The 24,774-nt window shown below is 47.6% G+C and overlaps 1 protein-coding gene across 1 annotated transcript in view; it reads right to left on the bottom strand.

Moving 5' to 3' along the window:
• CLPTM1 (CLPTM1 regulator of GABA type A receptor forward trafficking) overlaps positions 1-23,968 on the bottom strand; it is a 30,774-nt gene extending 6,806 nt beyond the window's left edge. Inside the window, exons 1-10 of the mRNA XM_087727231.1 lie at positions 23,877-23,968; positions 15,850-15,968; positions 11,405-11,528; positions 10,641-10,799; positions 9,621-9,738; positions 8,428-8,513; positions 5,334-5,454; positions 3,743-3,987; positions 1,162-1,255; positions 754-944 (exon numbers count right to left, since the gene is read on the bottom strand). Coding sequence (XP_087583357.1) covers positions 754-944; positions 1,162-1,255; positions 3,743-3,987; positions 5,334-5,454; positions 8,428-8,513; positions 9,621-9,738; positions 10,641-10,799; positions 11,405-11,528; positions 15,850-15,968; positions 23,877-23,936 — 1,317 coding nt within the window. The 5' untranslated portion in view covers positions 23,937-23,968. The remainder of the gene's footprint in view (positions 1-753; positions 945-1,161; positions 1,256-3,742; positions 3,988-5,333; positions 5,455-8,427; positions 8,514-9,620; positions 9,739-10,640; positions 10,800-11,404; positions 11,529-15,849; positions 15,969-23,876) is intronic.
• Positions 23,969-24,774: the final 806 nt, after the last annotated feature.

The following is a 24,774-nucleotide window of genomic DNA, read 5'->3' on the forward strand; positions in this document are numbered from 1 at the left end:
AACTTTTATGCTTAAGGCAGGATTAGAACTCACCATCGCCTGGTGATTCACCCAGCTGGCTTTTGTGCCTAAGACAGGACTAGAACTCCCAGTCTCCTGGGGATTGACCTAAAGTCACCCAGCCAGCTTCCATGCTTAAGGCAGGACTAGAACTCACCATCTCTTGGTGATTGGCCCAGCTGCCTTCTGTGCCTAAGATGGGAACTAGAACTCCCAGTCTCCTGGGGATTGACCTAAAGTCACCCAGCCAGCTTTTATGCTTAAGGCAGGATTAGAACTAACCATCGCCTGGTGATTCGCCCAGCTGGATTCTGTATCTAAGACAGGACTAGAACTCTCAGTCTCCCTGTGATTGACTTAAAGTCACCCACCCAGCTTTCATGCTTAAGGCAGGACTAGAACTCACCATCTCTTAGTGATTGGCCCAGCTGACCTCTGTGCCTAAGATGGAACTAGAACTCCCAGTCTCCTGGTGATTGACCTAAAGTCCCCCACCCAGCTTTCATGCTTAAGGCAGGACTAGAACTCACCATCTCTTGGTGATTGGCCCATCTGGCTTCTGTGCCTAAGATGGAACTAGAACTCCCGGTCTCCTGGCGACTGACCTAAAGTCACACAGCTGGCTTTCAGGCCTAAGGCAGGAGTCGAACTCACGGTCTCCTGCTTTCTAGCCTAGTGCCTTAACTACTAAACCAAACTGTCTCAATTCTTCCCCTTGTGATGCAGTGATATAGTGACGTGTCCCCTTCTCACCCGGACATCCATCACTTTTGTGATCTTCCAGAGGTCAATGAGGAGACCGAAGAAGACGCTGACTTGCACCACGAAGTTTGTTTCGTTGTCCAGGATGTAGAGGAGGACCACGAGGGACTGGAACACCCCAAAGAAAACCGACCGTACGGAAAGCCCTTCCAGGGACTGCCGGCTGTTCCAGAACTGGATATCTAAGAGGAACACAGGTGAGTTTGGAAAAGGAAGAGATCCCGCTACACACCCTTTGCTCCGCAGACAGGGGGGTCCTTTCGACTAGAACAGTCTTTCTCAACTCTGGTGACTTTTAAGTCCTGTGGACTTCAACTCCCAGAATTCCGCAGCTGGAGAATTATGGAGGGGGGGCTATTAGTCCACACCTCTTCAAGTTTGCCAAAGCCGAGAACTTACCGTTCTTGAAAGCAAGGAACTCAAAAACGCTGTGCACAATGGAAACGACGATCGTCAGAGCCAGCAAATAAGGGTTCGTTTCCAGCAAGGCCACCTAGAAGAAAAATAAACCAAAAATAAACCAACATGAGAAACAACAACATAGACCTACCCCCCCCCCCCAAAAAAAATCAGTCACAAGGCATGAGCATCAAATGGACTCAAGACTCGCACCCGGATCCCCAGGCCGGAGGACAATCCCCTGTCCTACTTTTGATTTATTTATTCTTTTGTGTTTTGCCTGCATTATTTTTACAAACAAGTCAAAGGGGAGGGGGGAATATATCCAAGGCACCTTCCTCTTCTTATTTTCCTCACAACCCTTTGAAGAACCGTGTGCTGGGCTGAGAGAGAAAGAATTGTCCAAAGTCACTCATGCCTAAGTTGAGACTAGAACTCACTGTCTCCTGGGGACTGGCCTCAAATCACCCAGCCTGCTTTCATGCCTAGAGCAGAACTAGAACTCACCGTCTCCTGGGGATTGGCCTCAAATCACCCAGGCTGCTTTCATGCCTAGAGCAGAACTAGAACTCACCGTCTCCTGGGGATTGGCCTCAAATCACCCAGGCTGCTTTCATGCCTAGAGCAGAACTAGAACTCACCGTCTCCTGGGGATTGGCCTCAAATCACCCAGGCTGCTTTCATGCCTAGAGCAGAACTAGAACTCACCGTCTCCTGGTGATTGGCCTCAAAGCACCCAGCCTGCTTTCATGCCTAGAGCAGAACTAGAACTCACCGTCTCCTGGTGATTGGCCTCAAATCACCCAGGCTGCTTTCATGCCTAAGTCAGAACTAGAATTCACTGTCTCCTGGTCATTGGTCCCAAATCACCCAGCCTGCTTTCATGCCTAGAGCAGAACTAGAATTCACCATCTCCTGGGGATTGGCCTCAAAGCACCCAGCCTGCTTTCATGCCTAGAGCAGAACTAGAACTCACCGTCTCCTGGTGATTGGCCTCAAATCACCCAGGCTGCTTTCATGCCTAAGTCAGAACTAGAATTCACTGTCTCCTGGTCATTGGTCCCAAATCACCCAGCCTGCTTTCATGCCTAGAGCAGAACTAGAACTCACCGTCTCCTGGGGATTGGCCTCCAATCACCCAGCCTGCTTTCATGCCTAGAGCAGAACTAGAATTCACCGTCTCCTGGTGATTGGCCTCCAATCACCCAGTCTGCTTTCATGCCTAGAGCAGAACTAGAACTCACCGTCTCCTGGGGATTGGCCTCAAATCACCCAGGCTGCTTTCATGCCTAAGTCAGAACTAGAATTCACTGTCTCCTGGTCATTGGTCCCAAATCACCCAGCCTGCTTTCATGCCTAGAGCAGAACTAGAATTCACCATCTCCTGGGGATTGGCCTCCAATCACCCAGCCTGCTTTCATGCCTAGAGCAGAACTAGAATTCACTGTCTCCTGGTCATTGGTCCCAAATCACCCAGCCTGCTTTCATGCCTAGAGCAGAACTAGAATTCACCATCTCCTGGGGATTGGCCTCCAATCACCCAGCCTGCTTTCATGCCTAGAGCAGAACTAGAATTCACTGTCTCCTGGTGATTGGCCTCCAATCACCCAGCCTGCTTTCATGCCTAGAGCAGAACTAGAACTCACCGTCTCCTGGTGATTGGCCTCAAATCACCCAGGCTGCTTTCATGCCTAAGTCAGAACTAGAATTCACTGTCTCCTGGTCATTGGTCCCAAATCACCCAGCCTGCTTTCATGCCTAGAGCAGAACTAGAATTCACCGTCTCCTGGTGATTGGCCTCCAATCACCCAGCCTGCTTTCATGCCTAAGTCAGAACTAGAATTCACTGTCTCCTGGTCATTGGTCCCAAATCACCCAGCCTGCTTTCATGCCTAGAGCAGAACTAGAATTCACCATCTCCTGGGGATTGGCCTCCAATCACCCAGCCTGCTTTCATGCCTAGAGCAGAACTAGAATTCACTGTCTCCTGGTGATTGGCCTCCAATCACCCAGCCTGCTTTCATGCCTAGAGCAGAACTAGAACTCACCGTCTCCTGGTGATTGGCCTCAAATCACCCAGGCTGCTTTCATGCCTAAGTCAGAACTAGAATTCACTGTCTCCTGGTCATTGGTCCCAAATCACCCAGCCTGCTTTCATGCCTAGAGCAGAACTAGAACTCACCGTCTCCTGGGGATTGGCCTCAAATCACCCAGGCTGCTATCATGCCTAAAGCAGAACTAGAATTCACCGTCTCCTGGTGATTGGCCCAATCTCACCCAGCCAGTTTTCATGTCGAAGACAGGACTAGAACTCACCATCTCCTGGTGATTGATCCACAGTCCACCAGTTGGCTTTCATGCCTAAGGTGGGATTCAACTTTGTCTTAAAAGTTGCCTTGGATATATTCCCCCCCCCCCCCCCCTTGACTTGTTTGTAAAAATAATACAGGCAAAACACAGGATTGCTAAAACCTCCATATTCAGTTTTTCAAGGCAAGGATTCTCGAGGCCCTTTTGGAGTCGAGAGCCTGGGGTTTCCCCCAGGTGTATGTGAGGGGGGCTGGTCTTCTCCACCGCTCACCTTGACCGAATCCTGCTCCTCGTCGGACTGTCCGTACAAGTCCTCCCCGAGGAAATTCCAAGGGGATTTGCTGTTCTGGGCCGCGTAGAGCTGCCACCGCCAGAGCGAAAGCGGGCAGTAGGAGAGGCGGAAGGGCAACCGTTCCACGGTCTCGTTAATGGGGTAGTAATCCTTTTGCAAGTTCCAGTAATCGTTGAAGTAAAGGATGGGGTAGTAGTCACCGCTCACGGCGTCGAACTTCACATCTGGAAAGAAAGAAGCCGAGGGCATTGCGGCAGGATCCAGATGCCGCCAGGACGGGAGGGAGACCCGGGGGGAATTGAGGGGAAATTTTCTGGACAGGGAGAAGGAGGAAACCAGCGGAACGACTTGCCTTCCGACACTCTGGGGCTCCATCAGGGGAGGCTTTTAAGAAGAGGCTTCTCTAGCATGGCACAGGGTTTCCTGCCCGAGCAGAGGGTTGGACTAGATGACAGGGGTCCCCAACTGGGGGGTCCGTGAGAAAATTTTGGGGATCCGCAGAAAAATTATTTGCATTTTTTATATGGCACTAAATCCGGGGTCCTCAAACTACGGCCCCTGGGACGGATACGTGCAATGAATGTTTGTCCTGCTGCAGAGACTCTCCCCCTATGGGGTCTTTCTGTGCAGGTCAGAGGGGGGCAGAAATTCTGACTTGGGGTCTGCTTCAGCCTCCTGGTGGGGGGCTTTGGACGAAGGCTGGAGGGAAGAGCCGCTGGTGGTGAAGAGCCGGAGGGCCTTGTTCCAGTGGGACTGCATCCTGGCCTGGAACTGGCTGACCATCTCATCCCGCTGAGCCTCCAGGCGCCGGTATCTGGCCTTGCACCCCCGCAGGTCTTCCCTCTGCTTGGAAAGCCCATGCTCCTAGTCCTCAGTGAGGTGCTTCTGCTGAGCCTCCTCCTTGTTCATTTGAACTGAGCTGTTTTGCCAACTCTTTCTCCTGGGGGCTGCTTAGCTCCAGCAACTGCTTCCTGTTGGGGCCCTAAGGAGCCCGGGCGGGCAGGAAAGGAATAGCTGGGAGGGGAGGGGCAGCCCTTGACGTGGGTGGCATTGAGTTGGCCACGCCCAGTCAGTCACATGACCACCTAGCCACGCCCACCCAGCTGGTCATTAGGCAGATCGTATTAGTGGTCCACAGGATTTAAAATTATGAATGTAGTGGTCCCTGAGGTACAAAAGAGCCGAGGTGGCGCAGTGGTTAAATGCAGCACTGCAGGCCACTTCAGCTGACTGCAGTTCTGCAGTTCGGCTGTTCAAATCTCACCGGCTCAGGGTTGACTCAGCCTTCCATCCTTCCGAGGTGGGTGAAATGAGGACCCAGATTGTTGTTGGGGGCGATATGCTGACTCTGTAAAACCGCTTAGAGAGGGCTGAAAGCCCTATGAAGCGGTATATAAGTCTAACTGCTATTGCTATTGCTATTGGTGACCCCTGGACTGGAAGACCTCCCAGGTCCCAACTCCATTATTCTGTTATTCAAGAGCATCTGAGAAGGGGAATTTCCCCCCCTCCCAGCACATCCTGCCACCAGAAGCAACTCCGTAGGTCCGGAATTATCTTGAAGCCTTACATTGATCCAGGGGGGGAGGAACGCTGCCCTTCACCCACGGGGTGTGGTCATCCACAATGTTGATGGTGAGGTTGGGGTGCCAGTGCGAGATCACCTCCACGGGGCCGAAATCTTCAGCTCTCTGCAAGAAAAGCAGTAACGTTTCTACGGGTGGCGGGTGTAGGAAAGAGAGAGAATATAGAATAGAACAAAGAACAAAATAGAATATCGAAGAATTAGAATAGGACAGGAGAAGAATAGGAATAGAATAGAGAATATAATAAATAGAATAGAATAAAGAATAATTAGAATAGAATGTAGAGTAGAATAGAAAATCCTCCTTCTATTCTATTCTAAGATATTCTATTTTATTCTTTGTTCTATTCTATATTCTATTCTATTCTAATTCTTTGATATTCTATTCTATATATCCTATTCTGTATTGTACTGAAATAGAATATCCTCCTTCTATTCTATTCTAATTCTTCGATATTCTATTTTATTCTTTGTTCTATTCTATATTCTATTCTATTCTATTCTATTCTAATTCTTTGATATTCTATTCTATATATCCTATTCTGTATTGTACTGAAATAGAATATCCTCCTTCTATTCTATTCTAATTCTTTGATATTCTATTCTATATATCCTATTCTTTCTTGTCCTGAACTGCACTTATTATACTGTCTTGTATTCCATGCCAGCTTGCCAGAGAAAACCCAAGAGATTTGACCGCAGGTCCAGCCCGTCCCGCCTAGGGTGTTTCCCAGAGTTGCGGTGGGAAAGGCCCTGGTGCTTTTTCCAGGTGAAGTACACAGGTGTGACTCCATCTGTCTGCACGAAGCGTAACCTGAATACCAGATTTTTCTCTCTCGGTCTCGCTTTCACACATCCAGAGCTCTGCCAAGCAGCCCCAAATGGCCAGTTTTCCTCCCCATCTTCTTTTACACCTCATAAGCACCATCAAGCCTCCTCTCTGGTTTAGTTAAATCCAGTGATAATAGATATAGTCAAATAAAAATTGATAATGATAGTAAGGTATACAATGTTTGAGCTGTTATGATAAGTAATAATTGGATATGAGAAGGGAAGGTTAGAAATATTTTTGGACTATATATAAAGATTATTCACAACAACAATAATAAAAAAAACAAAATTAGACACAGTTAAGTTTTAACTAATAGGGGGGAAATGTTATGATATAGGATACAGTTAAATAAATAAAGGATAATGATAATAAATTATATACATGGAGGATTAGAAAATTTTGGTATTAAATATTATGGATGTTTAGCTAAAAGAGGATATGAGGATTTAATGTTAATGGAGGATTTTATAAATAAGATAAGATACTTTATTTGTATGCGCCCTTTTCCCTGGGGGGACTCAGGGCGGCTCACAGTTCAGGGAGAGGGGAGGACAAACCAAGTTACATATAAGACAATACATCATTAAAAGCACAACATTCATACTATTCGGGCAGGGTTAAGGTCTTTAGCCCCAGGCCTGTCGGGACAGCCAGGTTTTAAGGGCTATGCGGAAGGTCTGGAGGGTGGTGAGGGTACGAATCTCCACGGGGGGAGTTCGTTCCATAGGGTCGGAGCTGCCACAGAGAAGGCTCTCCTCCGCGTGGTTGCCAGTCGACATTGACTGGCTGATGGAACTCGGAGGAGGCCTAATCTGTGGGATCTAATTGGTCGAGTGGATGTAAGTAAATGAAATGCCAGCATGTGATTATGTATTAAATCTTGGTATATTTTAGGACGAAGGACGTTTAAACAACTATAGTCAAATAAAAGTGGAGGCATGATGAGGGTAATATAATAAATATTTGAGTTAAGATACTTGAATTCATATGAATTATATTTGGTGACAGTGGAAGAGATGCACAAAAGCCTTTTGTAACCAGCTGATAAACTTTCTACAGTATGTAAAGGAGGAGGATTTGTATGTTTGTTTTGAAAAAAAAAAAATTAAAAAAAAAACTTGTCTCTGGTTTCCAGTGATGGCCAGTTGCCAAGGGGCCACTACTGGGCTCCCTTAGCTTTCCAAAAGGCTAAGCCTTTTTCCACAAACTGTCCAGGGAGACAGTTTGCAAAGTGCCAGGTGTTCCCCCCCCCCCCACAGTCTAACAGTTTAAATGAAACTCTTATTTCATTAAACACCGAAAGGGGAAGAAGGGCCATGCAAACCATTTTGCTTCTTCCTACCTTCCCCGGTTCTCTTCTTTTCACCATCTTCTTTTAACGACCCCATAATCCCTAAGTAAGAGGGTAAAGAGTCTGGGCAACTGAATGGAGTTAGCAAATGTTTCACTGGCCAGATGCCCTTCCTGTCGCCAATGCGGAGTTTTGTTCAGTGGATATATTCTCAGTGTTGAGAACCCAGAGGGAGAAATACCTGCCGCTACCTAGGATCGAACCCACAGCCTCTTGATTTTGAGGCGAGAGATGCACCCCTAGGCCATCGCACCACTCCTTTCCCCCTGTTCTCTTACAGTGTGGAAAATATGAGGCGTTTCTAGAATTCTACTCCTCAGGGAAAGGTTGTGGCTCTTATTGCAGGAAAATCCCTCCAAGGAGCAAAGGAATTCTGCAGGCAAACTATCATAGGGGTAAAGGTTTCCCTCGCACATATGTGCTAGTCGTTCCCGACTCTAGGGGGCAGTGCTCATCTGTTTCAAAGCCGAAGAGCCAGCGCTGTCCGAAGACGTCTCTGTGGTCAAGTGGCCGGCATGACTCAACGTCGAAGGCGCACGGAGCGCTGTTACCTCCCCACCAAAGGTGCTTCCTATTTTCCTACTTGCATTTTTTTACATGCTTTCAAACTGCTAGGTTGGCAGAAGCTGGGACAAGTCACGGGAGCTCACTCCGTTTACACGGCGCTAGGGATTCGAACCACAGAACTGCCGGCCTTTCTGATCGACAAGCTCAGCATCTTATCCACTGATCTACCCTTTAAACTATCATAGTTTCCTCCTTTTTTTGCAGAGGCCCAATTCCATCAAGCAGCTGGAGACTGTAAAGCTGAGGACCGAAGAGCTGTGATGGGGGGAAAAAATGGGTCTTTGGAGGAGAAACAAGAGGAGGAGAAAGTATCAGAGAGGTCACATTACTTTTATCATTTCGGGATCCGCTTCGGTTTCCCCGGTTAGTAAGTTCTTGGTTTTCTGAAAGCGTCTGCGTTTGTACTTATTGATCACTGCAAATAAAAACAAAACAGGAAAAAAAGGTGAAGTTTAATCTGAGTTTGATCACTTTGGCATAGTGGTTAAAGCACCAGGATAGAAACCAGGAGAGGGTGAGTTCTAGTCCCACCTTAGGTATGAAAGCTGGCCGGGTGACTTTGGGTCAATCACTAAGAGACTGGGAGTTCTAGTCCCGCCTTAGGTATGAAAGCTGGCCGGGTGACTTTGGGTCAATCACTAAGAGACTGGGAGTTCTAGTCCCACCTTAGGTATGAAAGCTGGCCGGGTGACTTTGGGTCAATCACTAAGAGACTGGGAGTTCTAGTCCCGCCTTAGGTATGAAAGCTGGCCAGGTGACTTTGAATCAATCACTAAGAGACTGGGAGTTCTAGTCCCGCCTTAGGTATGAAAGCCGTCTGGGTGACTTTGGGCCAGTCACTAAGAGACTTGGGAGTTCTAGTCCCGCCTTAGGTATGAAAGCTGGCCGGGTGATTTTGGGCCAATCACCAAGAGACTGGGAGTTCTAGTCCTGCCTTAGGTATGAAAGCCATCTGGGTGACTTTGGGCCAATCACTAAGAGACTTGGGAGTTCTAGTCCCGCCTTAGGTATGAAAGCCATCTGGGTGACTTTGGGCCAATCACTAAGAGACTTGGGAGTTCTAGTCCCGCCTTAGGTATGAAAGCCGGCCGGGTGACTTTGGGCCAATCACTAAGAGACTGAGAGTTCTAGTCCCGCCTTAGGTATGAAAGCTGGCCGGGTAATTTTGGGCCAATCACCAAGAGACTGGGAGTTCTAGTCCCGCCTTAGGTATGAAAGCCGTCTGGGTGACTTTGGGCCAATCACTAAGAGACTTGGGAGTTCTAGTCCCGCCTTAGGTATGAAAGCTGTCCGGGTGACTTTGGGCCAATCACTAAGAGACTGAGAGTTCTAGTCCCGCCTTAGGTATGAAAGCCGGATGGGTGACTTTGGGCCAATCACTAAGAGACTTGGGAGTTCTAGTCCCGCCTTAGGTATGAAAGCCGGATGGCTGACTTTGGGCCAATCACTAAGAGACGGTGAATTCTAGTTCCAGCTTCACATGAAAGCTGGCTGGGTGACCACGGTTGGAAGGAAAGCTTACTTCGAGACGTGTGAACCGTGGCCAGGCGCCGGTAGAGGTTCTTCTGTTTGGGATCAGGGTGGAACCCACTTTTCGTAAAGTACACATGGATGTAAATGGAACCGTTGTGTTGGACGCTCTGGAAATCAGAAGGAAGTCATTGTGTGAGCATAACTTACACCTCCCTCCAGTAGATGGGGGAACTCACCCGTTCGGTAACAAAAACTGTGAAGGGGAGAAGCAGAGACAGAACTTGTGAAAAGGCCCATCAGCCATTCCTGGTTCCTGAAACAGGCTGGAAGGACTTCTTCCAAGGAGCCAAGGTGGCGCAGTGGTTAAATGCAGCACTGCAGGCTACTGCTAGATCAGCAGTTCAGCGGTTCAAATCTCACCGGCTCAGGGTTGACTCAGCCTTCCATCCTTCCGAGGTGGGTAAAATGAGGACCCAGATTGTTGGGGGCAATATGCTGACTCTGTAAACCGCTTAGAGAGGGCTGAAAGCCCTATGAAGCGGTATATAAGTCTACTGCTATTGCTATTGCTATTTCCCAACCACGTGAAGAACGCAAGGCTTTATAAAATGTCGAACTCACCCACTTGATTTTACAAACTTTTTTTTACAGTGGTCGTTAAGAAAATGACACAGTTGTTAAGCAAACCCATCACTTGCTACGGGCTGGTGGTGCTAAACACCAGGTGTAAATGCTGGGTTTTGAGTTTGGTTTTTTTCCCCTAGGAGGGAACTGGACTTTCTTTCAAGTGTAGCGATTCACTTAACAAATGTGGTGAGAAAAGTCATAAAACGGGGCAAAATTCACTTAACAAATTTCTCACTTAGCCACCTAAATTCTGGATTCAATTGTGGTTCGTAAGTTGAGGACCACCCGTAGAGTCAATCATTCCCCCCCGTTGCATTAAAAAACCCGCCCATTTGGTAACCGCTTTGCGACACGCTTGCTTGGGGTACGAAAAACGATTCCACGGAGCGTTTGGAGAGAGAAAAACCCAGCTGCCAGTCCATCGTGGCATCCATTCACCCACCTCCGGGATTTCCAACTCGGTGTAACGCTCGTAGCAGCCGTCCGCATTCTCTCCACTTGTCCAGTCTCCGTAGACGAGGTCTCGCTGTTCCCAAAACAATGCCGACGTTGTGTTGAAGTCGGTAAAGTGCTCGTGTTCGGATATGAAGACGTGAAGATCCTAACGGGGAAAGGAAAGAAAAGAATAATTCATGACATTTGAGTTGGGGTTGTGGCCTGTCGGTGGCCACGGCAGACTCAGACGATGAGGAGGTTGGGGAAGGGACAGTCCTGGAGTCTGGGGAAGGCTCTGATAGATGCTTAGCGTCAGAAGCAGAGACAGAGCCGTCCGATATTTCCCAGGAACTGGAGAGGCAGCTGCCTTCGGAAGCTGAGATAAGTGGGGAGGAAGAACAGCTGGGGCCTGGTCCAGAGGCGCGTATACGCACAACTGTTAGGAGAGGAGAACTGAGGGCCTGGAGTTGACTCGGAAAGCAAGGCACACGTGGACGCTGAATGGCCCCTGCCTGGCTTTGGGAATAAATAGAAGGGGAGTGGTGGTTGTAGGAGACAACAGTTCGTATTTCTGAAGATTTTGGTCGTTGCGTTTTGTGCCTCAGAGAGACTGATTGCCAGAACTTAATTTCTCTTTGGGACAAATTCTGAATTGGAGAATTTCAGTCTTGGAGCCAGAGAAGGAGCCTATAGCTCCCCTTCTCCACCAAACAGTCAAAGTCCGACTTTAAACCCTTAGAAAACCCAGAATCGGGATTCGGCTATCCTTACCATTAAAGTGTCCTTAGGGAAGAGATTGCGGCTTGGTGCCCTGGGTGCCCCGCCGGGGGTGGATGGATCCTGGGTGGATGGCCCACGACGAAACCAGCTACTGATGGCCCAGATAATAAAGATTCTGGAGGACGAGGGGAAAAATAAAAATTGGACATTTACACGTTTTTAAACCAACTTTTCCATCGAGAGGCAGCGGCCACACGGGGAAAACTTCAGAGCCATTCAGATTGGACAAAGAGGTCCTCAGAAGATAAACCTTTCATCAACCATCTTAAACCTGGTTGGGCAACGTTTTTATTATTCTCAACTCGAGGATCTAATTATGGGCAGTCCCCAGAGACTTACGACAGTTTGTTTAGTGACCGTTCAAAGTTACAACGGCACTGAAAAAAGCGACTTATGACCGTTTCCCCACACTTACAACCGTTGCAGCATCTCCGTGGTCACGGGGTCAAAATTTGGAACGCTTGGCAACTGACTCGTATTTATGACGGTTGCAATGTCCCGGGAGTTGTGTGATCCACCTTTTGTGACCTTCTGACAAGCAAAGTCAATGGGGGTCTGGTGGTTAAGGTACCAGGCTCAAAAATGGGAGGCTGTGAGTTCTAGTCCGTTCTTAGGCATGAAAGACTGCTGGGTGACTTTGGGCCAATGACCAGGAGATGGTGAGTTCTAGTCTCACTTTAGGCATGAAAGCCAGCTAGAGGATTTGGGGCCAGCCACCAGGAGACTGGGAGTTCTAGTCCCACCTCAGGCATGAAAGACTGCTGGGTGACTTTGGGCCAATGACCAGGAAATTGTGAGTTCTAGTCTCACTTTAGGCACTCAAGCCAGCTAGAGGATTTGGGGCCAGCCACCAGGAGACTGGGAGTTCTAGTCCCACCTCAGGCATGGAAGACTGCTGGGTGTCTTTGGGCCAATGACCAGGAGATGGTGAGTTCTAGTCTCACTTTAGGCATGAAAGCCAGCTAGAGGATTTGGGGCCAGCCACCAGGAGACTGGGAGTTCTAGCCCCACCTCAGGCATGAAAGACTGCTGGGTGACTTTGGGCCAATGACCAGGAGATGGTGAGTTCTAGTCTCACTTTAGGCATGAAAGACAGCTAGAGGATTTGGGGCCAGCCACCAGGAGACTGGGAGTTCTAGTCCCACCTCAGGCATGAAAGCCATCTGGGTGACTTTGAGTCAATCAATAGGAGACAAGGAATTTTAGTCCTGCCTTAGGCACGAAATTGGACTGGGTGACTTTGGGCCACGCCCTCCCTCCCAGCCTCCCCACCTCGCAGGGTTGTTGTTATGGGAAAAATAAGAAGAGGAAGGTGTGATGGGTATTTCTGCCGCCTTGCCTATACAAATAAAGGTGAGATAAATGAATGTTTCTACCTATCCCCTTGCAATGGGAGCTTCCATCCCCGAGTCTAATCTATATTAAAATCTATCTTCTTCTCGGATTCTCCATCATTTCTGGCTGAGGACATCTGCGGCAATATCCGCAGAGACGACAGAAGGGGAGATACCATCCCAAAACTGAGAGTGCGGTTACCCTTTTTGGTTCGTTGCATTAATAACCTCCCATGTTTAAAATTAGGGTTGAAGATAATCCACAAACTGGAAAGACAAAGTCACAAAGTTGTGTATCAGTTTCTGATGCTTCGTGAGTCACCAGTGAAACCTGAAAACCGGCTTGGACCATCTGTTGAATCATAACGGTATCTTGGTTTCTTCGCTTAACAACTATGGCAAGAAAAGTCATAAAACAGGGCAAACCTCTCTGAACCAATGTCTCCCTGAACAACAGAAATTGTGGGTTCAATTGCAGTCGTAAGTCGAGGACTCCTGAATATATTGTTGTGGCCCGCCAGCAGAGCTGGCAGCAGACTCGGACAGTAAGGAGGTTGGGGAGGAACCTGGGCCAGTTCTGGAGTCCAGGGAAGGCTCTGATGAGGGCTCTGTGTTGGAGGCAGAGAGGGGGCCAAGGCCGTCTGACAGTTATCAGTTGCCTTCAGAGTCAGACATGTGAGGCAGAAGAACAGCTGGAGCCTGTTCCCAGTGTGCGCATGCGCAGAGTTGCCAGACAAAGGGAAGAGCTAAAGAACAGAGGTTGACTTGGGAGTAAGGCCACAGGTGGATGATGAATGGCCCCTCCCAGAGAGAATAAAAGAGGAGCGAAAGGGGAGTGGAGTTTGCAGGAGACCATTAGTTCACTTCATTGGTTCGTGACTCTCCGAGACTACTTGCCAAGTTCTGCAGATATTGGCCTGGCAACTCTCCAAACCAGATAAGGTCTGTGACTGTAAATCCTCCCTTGAAAGACTTTGCTGGATGTGAAAGAGCAGAATTCACAGTAAACTAATAAAAGAGGTTTTCGTCGGGACAAGGAATCTGGTTCAGGCTCTTGGGAAGCCTCGGTCAGAACATATATCTTCTATTCTACGATGTCCTCTATTCCTCCCTGCTTAAAAGTGGGCCATAACATTTTTGGACAATTTTCAATTGAGTGAGAGATGAATTATTTGAATTTTAAAGCGATCCGTGGATCCATTTAAGCGATGAGAAAGGAAGCCCTGCCAAATTGCAGCCTTCTTTGCAAACTCACGAATTGGGAAGAAACCGTAGGGCAGCCTTGGCCCATAATAGGGGGAAGAACACTTCAGAGGCTGGCACGGTTCCAATTTGATTTGCACTTATGGATTGAAACATGCAACAGCTTCCTCATTTGCATGTTTAATGCGCGGCTGGCAACCTGGGGGGGCAAAGCATATTGCTGAGGTTGCTCAAGAATGCCATTTGAAGTAGTAATAATTTTAATAAAGGCTTTGGAAGTATTTCCCACTGGGTCACCTTGATTTCCAAAGATTCCACTGTCCGAGAATGGATTGGCTCCTACTTATACAGGTAGTCCTCGACCTGCGACCGCAACCGAGCCCAACATTTCTGTTCGCTAAGCTAAACATTGATTATATGTGACTTTTGCCCCATTTGACAACCTCTCTCGCCACAGTTGTTAAGTCAATCCCTGCAGTTGTTAGGTTAGTGACACGGTCATTAAGTGGACCTGGCTTTCCCTATTGAGTCTGCTTGTCAGGCGGTCGCAAAAAGGGACAGGAAGACCTGGAGGGACGTGGTCCACTGGGTCGCGATGGGTCGGACACAACTTTGCAACGAACAACAATTCAATGAATCCAAGCTTTGCAAGTTAAAGAGGAAACACCTTTTGTGTTTGCTTGCAAATAATCATATTAAAGATTTTTAACTAGCAATAGCAATAGCAGTTAGACTTATATACCGCTTCATAGGGCTTTCAGCCCTCTCTAAGCGGTTTACAGAGTCAGCATATCGCCCCCAACAACAATCCAGGTCCTCATTTCACCCACCTCGGAAGGATGGAAGGCTGAGTCAACCTTGAGCCGGTGAGATTTGAACCGCTGAACTGCAGATAGCAGTCAGCTGAAGTGGCCTGCAGTACTGCACCCTAACCACTGCACCACCTCGGCTCTACCAGCAAGAACGAGTCCTCACATTCAAAGAAGCACCTGTCATTTCAGATCCATCATGGCAGTGCCTGTCAGGGAGGGCACCTGCTGCCTGCCATGTCCCTCACCTTGCTGTGTTCCTGCCGTATCACCAGCCGTCCCGTTAGAGTGAACGGGACTGTCGGTGAGTCAACAGAGGGGGAGCCGCTGCGGGACGGAGATGACAGCTGCTCTTTCACAATTTCGATTTAAACCGAGTCGGTTTCAAGCAAGGCTTTTTAACTAGGGGTTTCAATCGTGATTTTAGATCGTGATTTCAGTCGACATGATTTCAATCAAACCCACTCCGAGACCAGTGGTGGGTTTCAAAAATTGTTCGAACCTACTCTGTGGGTGTGGCCTCCTTTGTGGGAGTGGCTTGCCACCCATGTGACCGGATGGGAGTGGCTTGCCACCCATGTGACCGGATATGAAGATGCCGACGACACTTGTCAGAACCACCTTAAATTCCCTCACACACAGCACTGGCCTGCATAAGAATACGATGTAAACTTGTTTTTTTAAAAGGCATCTTTGGCATCTTTGGTTTGCGTTAAAACAACTTCAACACACGCAATGTTCTGATTGCACCACAAACGCAGTCGTCATCCTTACCTTTCACAGAGGCACTGAGTTTTATAAATAGGAGCATGATAGTGTGGAATAATCATATCCAAGGACCAGTGGTGGGTTTCAAAAAATGTTTGGAACCTCTTCTGTAGGTGTGGCCTGCTTTCCGGGTCCACTGGTGGAACCTCTTCTAACCGGTTTGGTAGATTTGACGAACCGGTTCTACCGAATAGGTGCGAACTGATAGGAACCCACCTCTGCCCGAGACCAACGCTGGCGTTAACTGGCTCAGCCTTGTATTCCACATAACGCACAACGTGAAGGCAAAGGATCCAGAAGGGGACAGATTTTTTTTTTTTACCTGAATAAGACTCCTTTGATGATCTGCCAGGCGTTTGGAGCTTGCTGCTGGGGCTGGTTCGGCTGCTGAGTCTCCATGACCCCTTCGCCGCCCCCTGCGGTGCCATTGCTGGTCACTTCCTTTAGAAGCAGGGCAAAAGGAAACAGAGAAGACGGGTATCACCAAAAGCCACACGAGAAATGGGATTCCTTACCTTTTCTACCAGAGAGAACGCCTCCTGCCATTTACCTCCCAAAGACCGATAAGATCACACAGATTGGGCCTCCTCCGGGTGCCATCGGCCGGTCAATGTCGGTTGGCGAATCCCCGGGGGAGGGCCTTCTCTGTTGCTGCCCCGGCCCAATGGAACGATCTCCCCGTAGAGATCCGGACCCTCACTACTCTTCCGGCCTTCCGTAGCTACTAAGCTACTAAGACCTGGCTGTTCCGGCAGGCCTGGGGCTGTTGATTAGCATCCAGCCCCATTTTAAGTAGTATGTACGTTGCGTAATTTTAAACTATTGTATTTCTATTTTAATTTTTCTATATTCCCTTGTTTTGTCTGTAAGCCACCCAGAGTCCCTAGGGAGTCGGCGGCATACAAATGCCAATAAACTTCCAAACTTATTCGGGGGAAGATTCTGGGCTGGTTTCAGATAGCAATAGCAGTTAGACTTATATACCGCTTCATAGGGCTTTCAGCCCTCTCTAAGCAGTTTGCAGAGTCAGCGTATTGCCCCCAACAACAATCCGGGTCCTCATTTTACCCACCTCGGAAGGATGGAAGGCTGAGTCAACCCTGAGCCGGTGAGATTTGAACAGCCGAACTGCAGAACTGCAGTCAGCTGAAGTAGCCTGCAGTGCTGCATTTAACCACTGCGCCACCTCGGCTCAAGATTCAGGGAGGCCTTTCCCCAACCTTATCCCTGGACTTTAATACTACAGTCTACAGCAAGAGTCGCCAGAGGTTAGGGACCATGGAGTTTATCTAGGTCAGTGGTGGTCAACCTGGTCCTTACCACCCACTTGTGGGCGTTCCAGCTTTCATGGTGGGCGGTAGGAGTTCTGTCCGATACTGAAGCATTTCCCTTTTTTAAATTTAATTGACTTCCCTACTTTATAAATCACCATTACTGTGGAACTGGTGGGCAGTTAGAAAATTTTACTACTAAGAGAGATACAAAAGTGGGCGGTAGGTATAAAAAAGGTTGACTACCCCTGATCTACGTAGTCCTTGACTTATAGACCAGAATTTCTATTGCTAAGCAAAGTGGTTGTTAGGCGAGTCATGCCTAAATTCTGTCCCAGAGGTGCTTTTTCAAGAGGCAACTGGATTTCCTGGTTTTTCTTTGAAGGCCTTTCGCTTCCCATCCAAGATACAACACTTAGCGATAGTCAAGGTTACTGATAAGCTATCAAATCATACTAGGAAACAAATAAAAACAATATAAATGGGAAAGATACAAGCAACATGGTTATAATCGTAAGTGAGAAGAGATAGGTACGAGGAAGGAAGAGCAGAATAACAGTAACCCAGACTTAGTAAATTATTTGACTGTTGAGGGAAATAGTTGTTTAGCGGAGGGATGGTGTTTAGGGAATAAATTGTCCTTGTGTCTAGCTGTTCTGATGAGCATTGCCCTATAGCCTCATTTTGATGGAAGGAGTTGAAACAATTTATGTCCAGGATATGAGGGGTCTGTAGATATTTTCCCAGCCCTCTTTTTGACGCAGTGAACAGGTCCTCAATGGAAGGCAGGTTGGCAGCCATTATGTTTTCAAGGTCTGGATGTCTGTAGTAAACCTTCCCTTCTTCCTACATACGCTTTCTTTTTTAAGTTAAAAAGAAGCCACAGAAATTATCTGTCCCCCACCCCAAAATAAATTACCTCCACTAGACCGATTAGATCCCACAGATTAGGCCTCCTCCGAATTCCATCCGCCGGCCAGTGTCGACTGGCAACTACCCGGAGGAGAGCCTTCTCGGTGGCTGCTCCGACCCTCTGGAACGAACTCCCCGTGGAGATTCGAACCCTCACCACCCTCCAGGCCTTCCGCAAAGCCCTTAAAACCTGGCTGTTCCGACAGGCCTGGGGGTAAAGAGCTGTTGCCCCCGTCTCGAATGGTATGACTGTCGTGTGCTTTTAAATTATGCATTGTTTTGTGTTGTTTTAATTTTTTGTTTGTATCCCCCTTCCCTGGTTTGAGTTGTGAGCCGCCCTGAGTCCCCTTCGGGGGGGAAAAGGGCAGCATATAAATAAAATAAACATTCAAACATTCAAAGAATGATCTCATAGCCATTTTCAAATGGAAGAGAAAAAGGCAACCTTCCTATATTATCCCAGTGTTTCTCAACCTTGGCAACTTGAAGATGTCCGGACTTCAACTCCCAGAATTTCCCAGCCAGCATTCGCTGGCTGGGGAATTCTGGGAGTTGAAGTCCGGACATCTTCAAGTTGCCAAGGTTGAAAAACACTGTATTATCCCATTGGATTGAGGGCATACATAAGATGTAGTACAGGTACTTTTCAACTTACAAGTGTGTTTAGTGACCATTCACGGTTACAACGGCACTCAAAAAACAAGTGACTTATGACCGTTTTCCACACTTAGGATGGATGCAGCTTCCCATGGACACATGATCATAATTAGGACACTTGGAAACTGACTCATTTTTATGACAGTTTGTTGTGTTCCGGGGGTCACGTGATTCCGCGTTTGTGACCTTCTGACAAGCAAAGTTAATGGGGAAGCCAGATCCACTTAACCACGGTCTAATCAACTGCAGTGATTCACTTAACAACGGTTGAAAGAAAGGTCCTAAAATGGGACAAAGCTCGTTTAACAAATGACTCACTTAGCCACAGGAATTTGGGGCTCAGCTGTGGCCGTAAACCGAGGACTACCTGTATTCAGCAAGTGAAATGCTGATCCATTATTTCATTATTGCTCTGACGATACTTTTGAGGTTCATAGGATGGCAAATTTGCTCTTCACTCCAAGCACAGACAACTGAAGAAGCTTCTGTTAAGTTGTTTAGATGCGCTGTCTGATGTTCATGATAACGTAAGGCCAAAGCAGAGGCAAAAAATATTACGCACGGCAAGAGAGGTTTTCTCATTGGATAATCAACCCACTTGATCTCCTGTACGCTGGTGTGAAATTGGGGGTGTTATTCCTTTGTGAACCTCACACCACTTTTGCCGATGACTCTCATTGGGCCTTGCCTTCCCAGCTAACCAGTTTGGTGAGATCTTTCCTCTCCTCCTAAATACGACTTTTGGCTCTGACTTTATTTGCAAACATTAAACAAGCCTCAATTCTACTACTATATACTAACCTCCAACGGGGAAAGTTGTCCAATTAATCCCACCTTTGACCTGTATTTTTTTAATCAGTGACTAAACTTATCAGGAAGTTATGCAACAACGGCAATAAAATTACACCCATAAGGAATTTTCAATGTTTTATATACACACACATATATACAGGGAACATTTTCAGTAAAGGGTGACCATATATCTCACTGCAATTATCCACACATAACCATTTATAAGCAACTCACTTCTAAATGTGAAGATCAGATTTTCAATTAACTAAGTAATTGGGGTCTTAAATTTGCCTTTTTACTGTTGAAGGGCTAGCTAATTTGCTAGACTGGAAATCTTCCCCTAAAAAGTATTAGATTGGTCTGGAATTTAGTAGGTTTAAATGGTGTCTTTTTACATAGCTACAATTGTATTAGGATTTATTTTGGGACTTAATTTTATTACCATTTATTTGATTTGGGAATCAAATAAAGCATTAATTTTTCAAATGTTGAATGATACTATTTGCACAACACCTACCTAAATTATATGACTTGTTTATAGCTATAGGAAACTTTCCAATGTTAATCCCATTTTACAGATTATCTTCCAGATTCACAGTTTATGCTCTTAATCAACACTAAGAGCACACTAAATCAATAAAATTAACTGAAAAACAGAAGTATTTGAATTTATCTTTGGAATATGGTGAAGGTCAACATTCACCAGGTGAGGATTCCAAACCCCTTTCTCAAATCTTACGTTTCACCCCAATTAACAGAGGGGAAATTAAGACTCTGGATCTAGACTGAATAGTTATTAAAACTACTCGATCTTATGCGAAGGCCAGGATTGACTTTCAAGGTACGATTATCTTTCACACCTGAAAATAGAAGAGAGGCAGACTGCAACCTGAGAAGATTAAATGAAAGCAGAGAAAGTGATAAGGAGAATAAAGGAGAAGTAGATGAAAGCGTCCAGGTAATAAATGCTCCAGGGGAATCCCGAGGCCCATTGTAAAGATATAGACGGAGGGCGGGCAATCAGAATTAAAGAGCAGTTTCCCAGCAGAAGGTAATTCCTTGCATTCATCCTGTTTGAAGCAGTTGGCAACCAGCTGCATTCCGAGCCCTGTTGACTAAATATTAATAAAAAGAGAGAGAGTGATCCAGGATATACCTCCGCCCTCTGAATCAATGGCTTTTCTGGAGAACAACAACAACAAAAAAAAAATAGTAGTAATTTTCCACTGTTAAGAGGAGGGCTGCCTGAATGTGTGAGAGCTGTTCGACGGAAATATTTCATTTTGGAGAGGCGAGCCTGGAGAAATAACTCAGGCAGGGACTTTACCACTGCACCAGGCCCTGATTCTCAACTGTTGAGATAGCAATAGCAGTTAGACTTATATACCGCTTCATAGGGCTTTCAGCCCTCTCTAAGCGGTTTACAGAGTCAGCATATTGCCCCCAACAACAATCTGGGTCCTCATTTTACCCACCTCAGAAGGATGGAAGGCTGAGTCAACCCTGAGCCGGTGAGATTTGAACAGCCGAACTGCAGAACTGCAGTCAGCTGAAGTAGCCTGCAGTGCTGCATTTAACCACTGCGCCACCTGGGCGATAGACTAGAAGTAGCCTCTCCAGAAAAGGGGCCAGCGGGGAGGGGTTGCGGTGGGGAGGAAAGACAAGAGGATTGAACCAGGCCTCTCAGGGCAAACAATGCCCTCTTTGAATGGGTGTTTTTGTTTAATAGTGGCTATTTATTAGCCATTTTGGTCAATTACTACATACTAGCATCCCCTGGTACACAGCTCAAGAATGGCTGCTGTTGACAACAATGAACATTTACAAAGAGAAAACAGCATTTTGTTTCTGGTTCACCAGTTCAGAAAGCTGGATTAATTTTTAAAAAATAATAGAATAAGTCTAATTGGGGAGCAGGATGCTTGCCACCTTTTTAGAAATCACGTGACAAGAGGGAAAGAGGCTGGTTTCTGTCATCTAAACCAGGTTGCAGGTGATAGTTCAACCAGGGCAGGAATCTTGGCAACAAGTATCCTCCCATGGAAGCTACTACAAAGCAAAATATGCTGGAAAAGGAAGAAAGCGGAAGGATATTTGCCTGGAAAAGGTAGGGGGGGGGCTGTACCTAGCAGGGAAGCCAAAAGTCAATTCCCCAAAAGAGAGGAAAGAAAGATAAGTAAAAAAACCTGTAGCTCGAAAGGAGATGTTAAAGCAAGCAAACACCAGTAGTATTTTTTTTCTCTCCTGCTGAAAGGAGAGCAGTAGCAATTAATCCTGGCTAAATGTTGATGGCCATGGTGGTACTACTGAGAGATAAATGCTTTAAGGATTCCCCTGGGAAGAGAAAGATGGGAGGAAGTTCCAGCAGGGGTCTCCAACCTTGGCAGCTTGAAGATATGTGGACTTCAACTCCCAGAATTCCCCAGCCCGATGATAGCTGGGGAACTCTGGGAGTTGGAAGTCCACCCACCTTAAGAGATGATGGTTGGGGAAGTTGAAGCTCACCATCTTAAAAGATGATGGCTGAGGAATTCTGGCAGTTGGAAGTCCACCCATCTTAAAAGAGGATGGCTGAGGAATTCTGGGAGTTGGAAGTCCACCCATCTTAAAAGAGGATGGCTGGGGAATTCTGGGATTTGAAGTCCACAAGTCTTCAAGATTCCAAGGTCAGAAACTCCTGAGATACCGGTCCATAACTATGAAAGCTGTGGAGCAAATAGAAAAATGACAGGACACAGTTCTGTCTTCATGAATTGAAGAGGTGGGTGGGTGGGGGGAGCAGAAGCCATTGATTAAACCTCGGATTGAGAAAAAGGAAGTTGACAATCCAGAATGGAGAGTATTAGGAAGGCGGTCCTTGACTTTATAGCTGATGAAATAGGCCATGATTCATGGTTGTCCAAATTGACCATTCAGTTCCATAAATAGCCCTTAGCCCAACAATTTGTGAATCATCCTATTTCCTCCGTGGCCATTGCGAAAATGAAATTGAAACAGTGACAGGACTCAAGCTCCCTTCTAAATTGTGTGGGTTTTCTTGGTGGCTGCCAGGTGTCTGCATTTCTGCATTTGCTTGGTATTTTTACTGTTGGATTATTTTATCGTTGATTATTTTACTGTTCTGGGATGTTTCTCTCTATTGGATTTATAAAGCCCTTCGTGGTATTGGATCTGGGTACTTGAGAGACCGCCTGCTGCCAATTACCTCCCAAAGACCCATTAGATCACACAGGGTTGGCCTCCTCCGGGTTCCGTCTACTAGCCAATGCCACCTGGCTACTACCCGGAGGAAGGCCTTCTCTGTGGCAGCTCCGGCCCTCTGGAACGAACTCCCCGCAGGGATTCGGACCCTCACCTCTCTCCAGGCCTTCCCGAAAAGCCGTCAAAACCTGGCTTTGCCGGCAGGCCTGGGGTTGATGAGTTCCCCTCCCCTCTCGACTTGTGTGGTTGTGTGATTCTAACTTATTTTAATTATTTGTATTCTATGTTCCCCTTTTCCCCTTTTGAATTGTTCGCCACCCTGAGTCCCTCCCGGAGAAGGGCAGCATACAAATAATAAAATTCATTTTCAATTCAATTCAATTTGCCAGAAAGCAGAGTGGCATAAAAGAAAAATTAGATTAGTGATGACCTGTAACCAATAAATCCGTATACAGGTAGTCCTCAAGTTATGACCCCCAGTTTTATGTTGCTAAGAGAAACACTTGCTAAGTGAGTTTGTCCCATTGGACGGCTTTTCTTGCCACCGATGTCCGGCGAATCCCTGCAGTTAAGTAAATTAGCCACAGGGTTGTTAAGTGAATCTGGTTTTCCCCATTCTCTTTGCTTGTGAGGATGTCACAAGAGGGGATCGCACGACCCCGGGGACCTGTTGTAAATGTGAGCCAGTTGTCAAGCATCCGAATGCAAATCCCGTGACTGTGGTGGGGATGCTGCGACGGTCATTAAGTGTGGAAAAAAACAGTCATAAGTCACTCTTTCCCCCCCAGGGCCCTTGTGACTTTGAACCGTTGCAAGTTGAGGACTACTTTTACAGCACCAAATCCCTTGGAAGGGACGACCGAAACAGATGAAATCCTTCGGATCCACCTGATCCAGGTAGCTAGGATACCTGTCCCCCTAATAAAGTCTGTTTTATTTCACTGTCCCACCCCCCCACACACATACACACCTCCATTTTCCTGGCTGAGTGTTTAGCCAAATAGGTTTAAAATTGGGGAGGGGGGGGTCCCCAAAAGGCTGCCCTCCCCCAAAATCAAGACGTCTGAAAATGAATTCTTGTCTCTATAACCTGCCCCCTCCCTTTCTGGAGACCTTGGGACTACCGTTCCCAGAAGCCCCCAGTAAGCCTGGGCAACGGCCGCCTGTGCCGGGGATTCTGGGAGTTGTAGTCCCAGCCCCCCCCCCATTCTTCCGGAGGGGCGTCTAGCAGAGGCCAGGGGGGGGGTGTTTCTAGGCAACCTTGTAAAGGTTGTAAAGACTTGTAAAAAGCCGGGTTGCTGAATGAGGGGGAGGGGGTGTCGTGGGGGGGGGCTAATGGAGGCCGTCACGTGATCCCAGGGAAGGGAGGGGCGGGGGGGAGAAAGGAAAGTACCCCGGGGGGGCGGGCGAGTGGAAGGTGAAGGCCGGGACTATCGCACCATGGGGAAAGGAGGCCGCCCGGGTTGGATACCCTAAAAGAAGGGGGGAAAGGCAGAAGCGCCCAGCCGGGGGTTACCTGTCCGAAGCCGGCTCCCGGCCCTGCGGCCGCTACCACCTCCGTCTCCGGCGCCGCCATCTTGCTGCGCCGTTGCCTGGTGGAATTCTCGCGAGAGTTGCCTCTCTTTCCCAACTCCCGTTCTTCCCCCTTTTTTTTTTGCCCGTCACGTGGCCTCGCCTCCCTCCTCCCGCTCACCTCCTGGAGGCGGGGCTCGTTTGCAGGACTCTGGTACCGTAATGGCGAGAGGAGCGGCGCAGACTATTACCGTATTGATCGATGGATGACTGCCTGCCTGCCTGGGATCTTGGCGGCTGAAGGAAGGCGAAGGAAGGCGAAGAAAGGTCGGTGGCCTCTTCACCGCTTTTAGGGGGGGTCCGAAGGTTTCCCGAGGGATCTGAGACTCAACTCCGTAAGAGAAGAGCCAAGAGTTCTCTATGGGAGGGGTGCTTGGTGCTGCCTGGTTTTCCTGCAGACGTCTCGTTACCCAGCTAGATAACATCATCAGGGAATCAAGGGAGTGGGATTTGCAGGGGGGAGGAGGAGGACTATAGAGTCTTTGGTGCTCTCTGAGCTTATTTGTTTTCCTGCAGACATTTCAAGACCCAACTAGGTAATATCATCAGTGCTAGAAAGGAATAGGGTTTGTGGAGAAGAAGGAGAAGAGGAGGAGGAGGAGGAAGAAGAAAAGGACTGGGGTCCTTGGTACTTGAGATTGGTTGTTTTTTCCTGCAGACGTTTCACTACCCAGCTAGGTAACATCATCAGTTCAAGAAGGGAATGGAGTTTGCAGCATGGAGGAGGAAGAGAAAGAGGAGGAAGACTATACGGTCCTTGGTGCTGAGATTAGCAATAGCAGTTAGACTTATATACCGCTTCATAGGGCTTTCAGCCCTCTCTAAGCGGTTTACAGAGTCAG

This window comes from Thamnophis sirtalis, unplaced genomic scaffold (genome assembly GCF_051295495.1).
Source record: "Thamnophis sirtalis isolate CommonGarterSnake01/CBP01778 unplaced genomic scaffold, rThaSir2_p1.2 scaffold_13, whole genome shotgun sequence".
Taxonomy (NCBI): domain Eukaryota; kingdom Metazoa; phylum Chordata; class Lepidosauria; order Squamata; family Natricidae; genus Thamnophis; species Thamnophis sirtalis.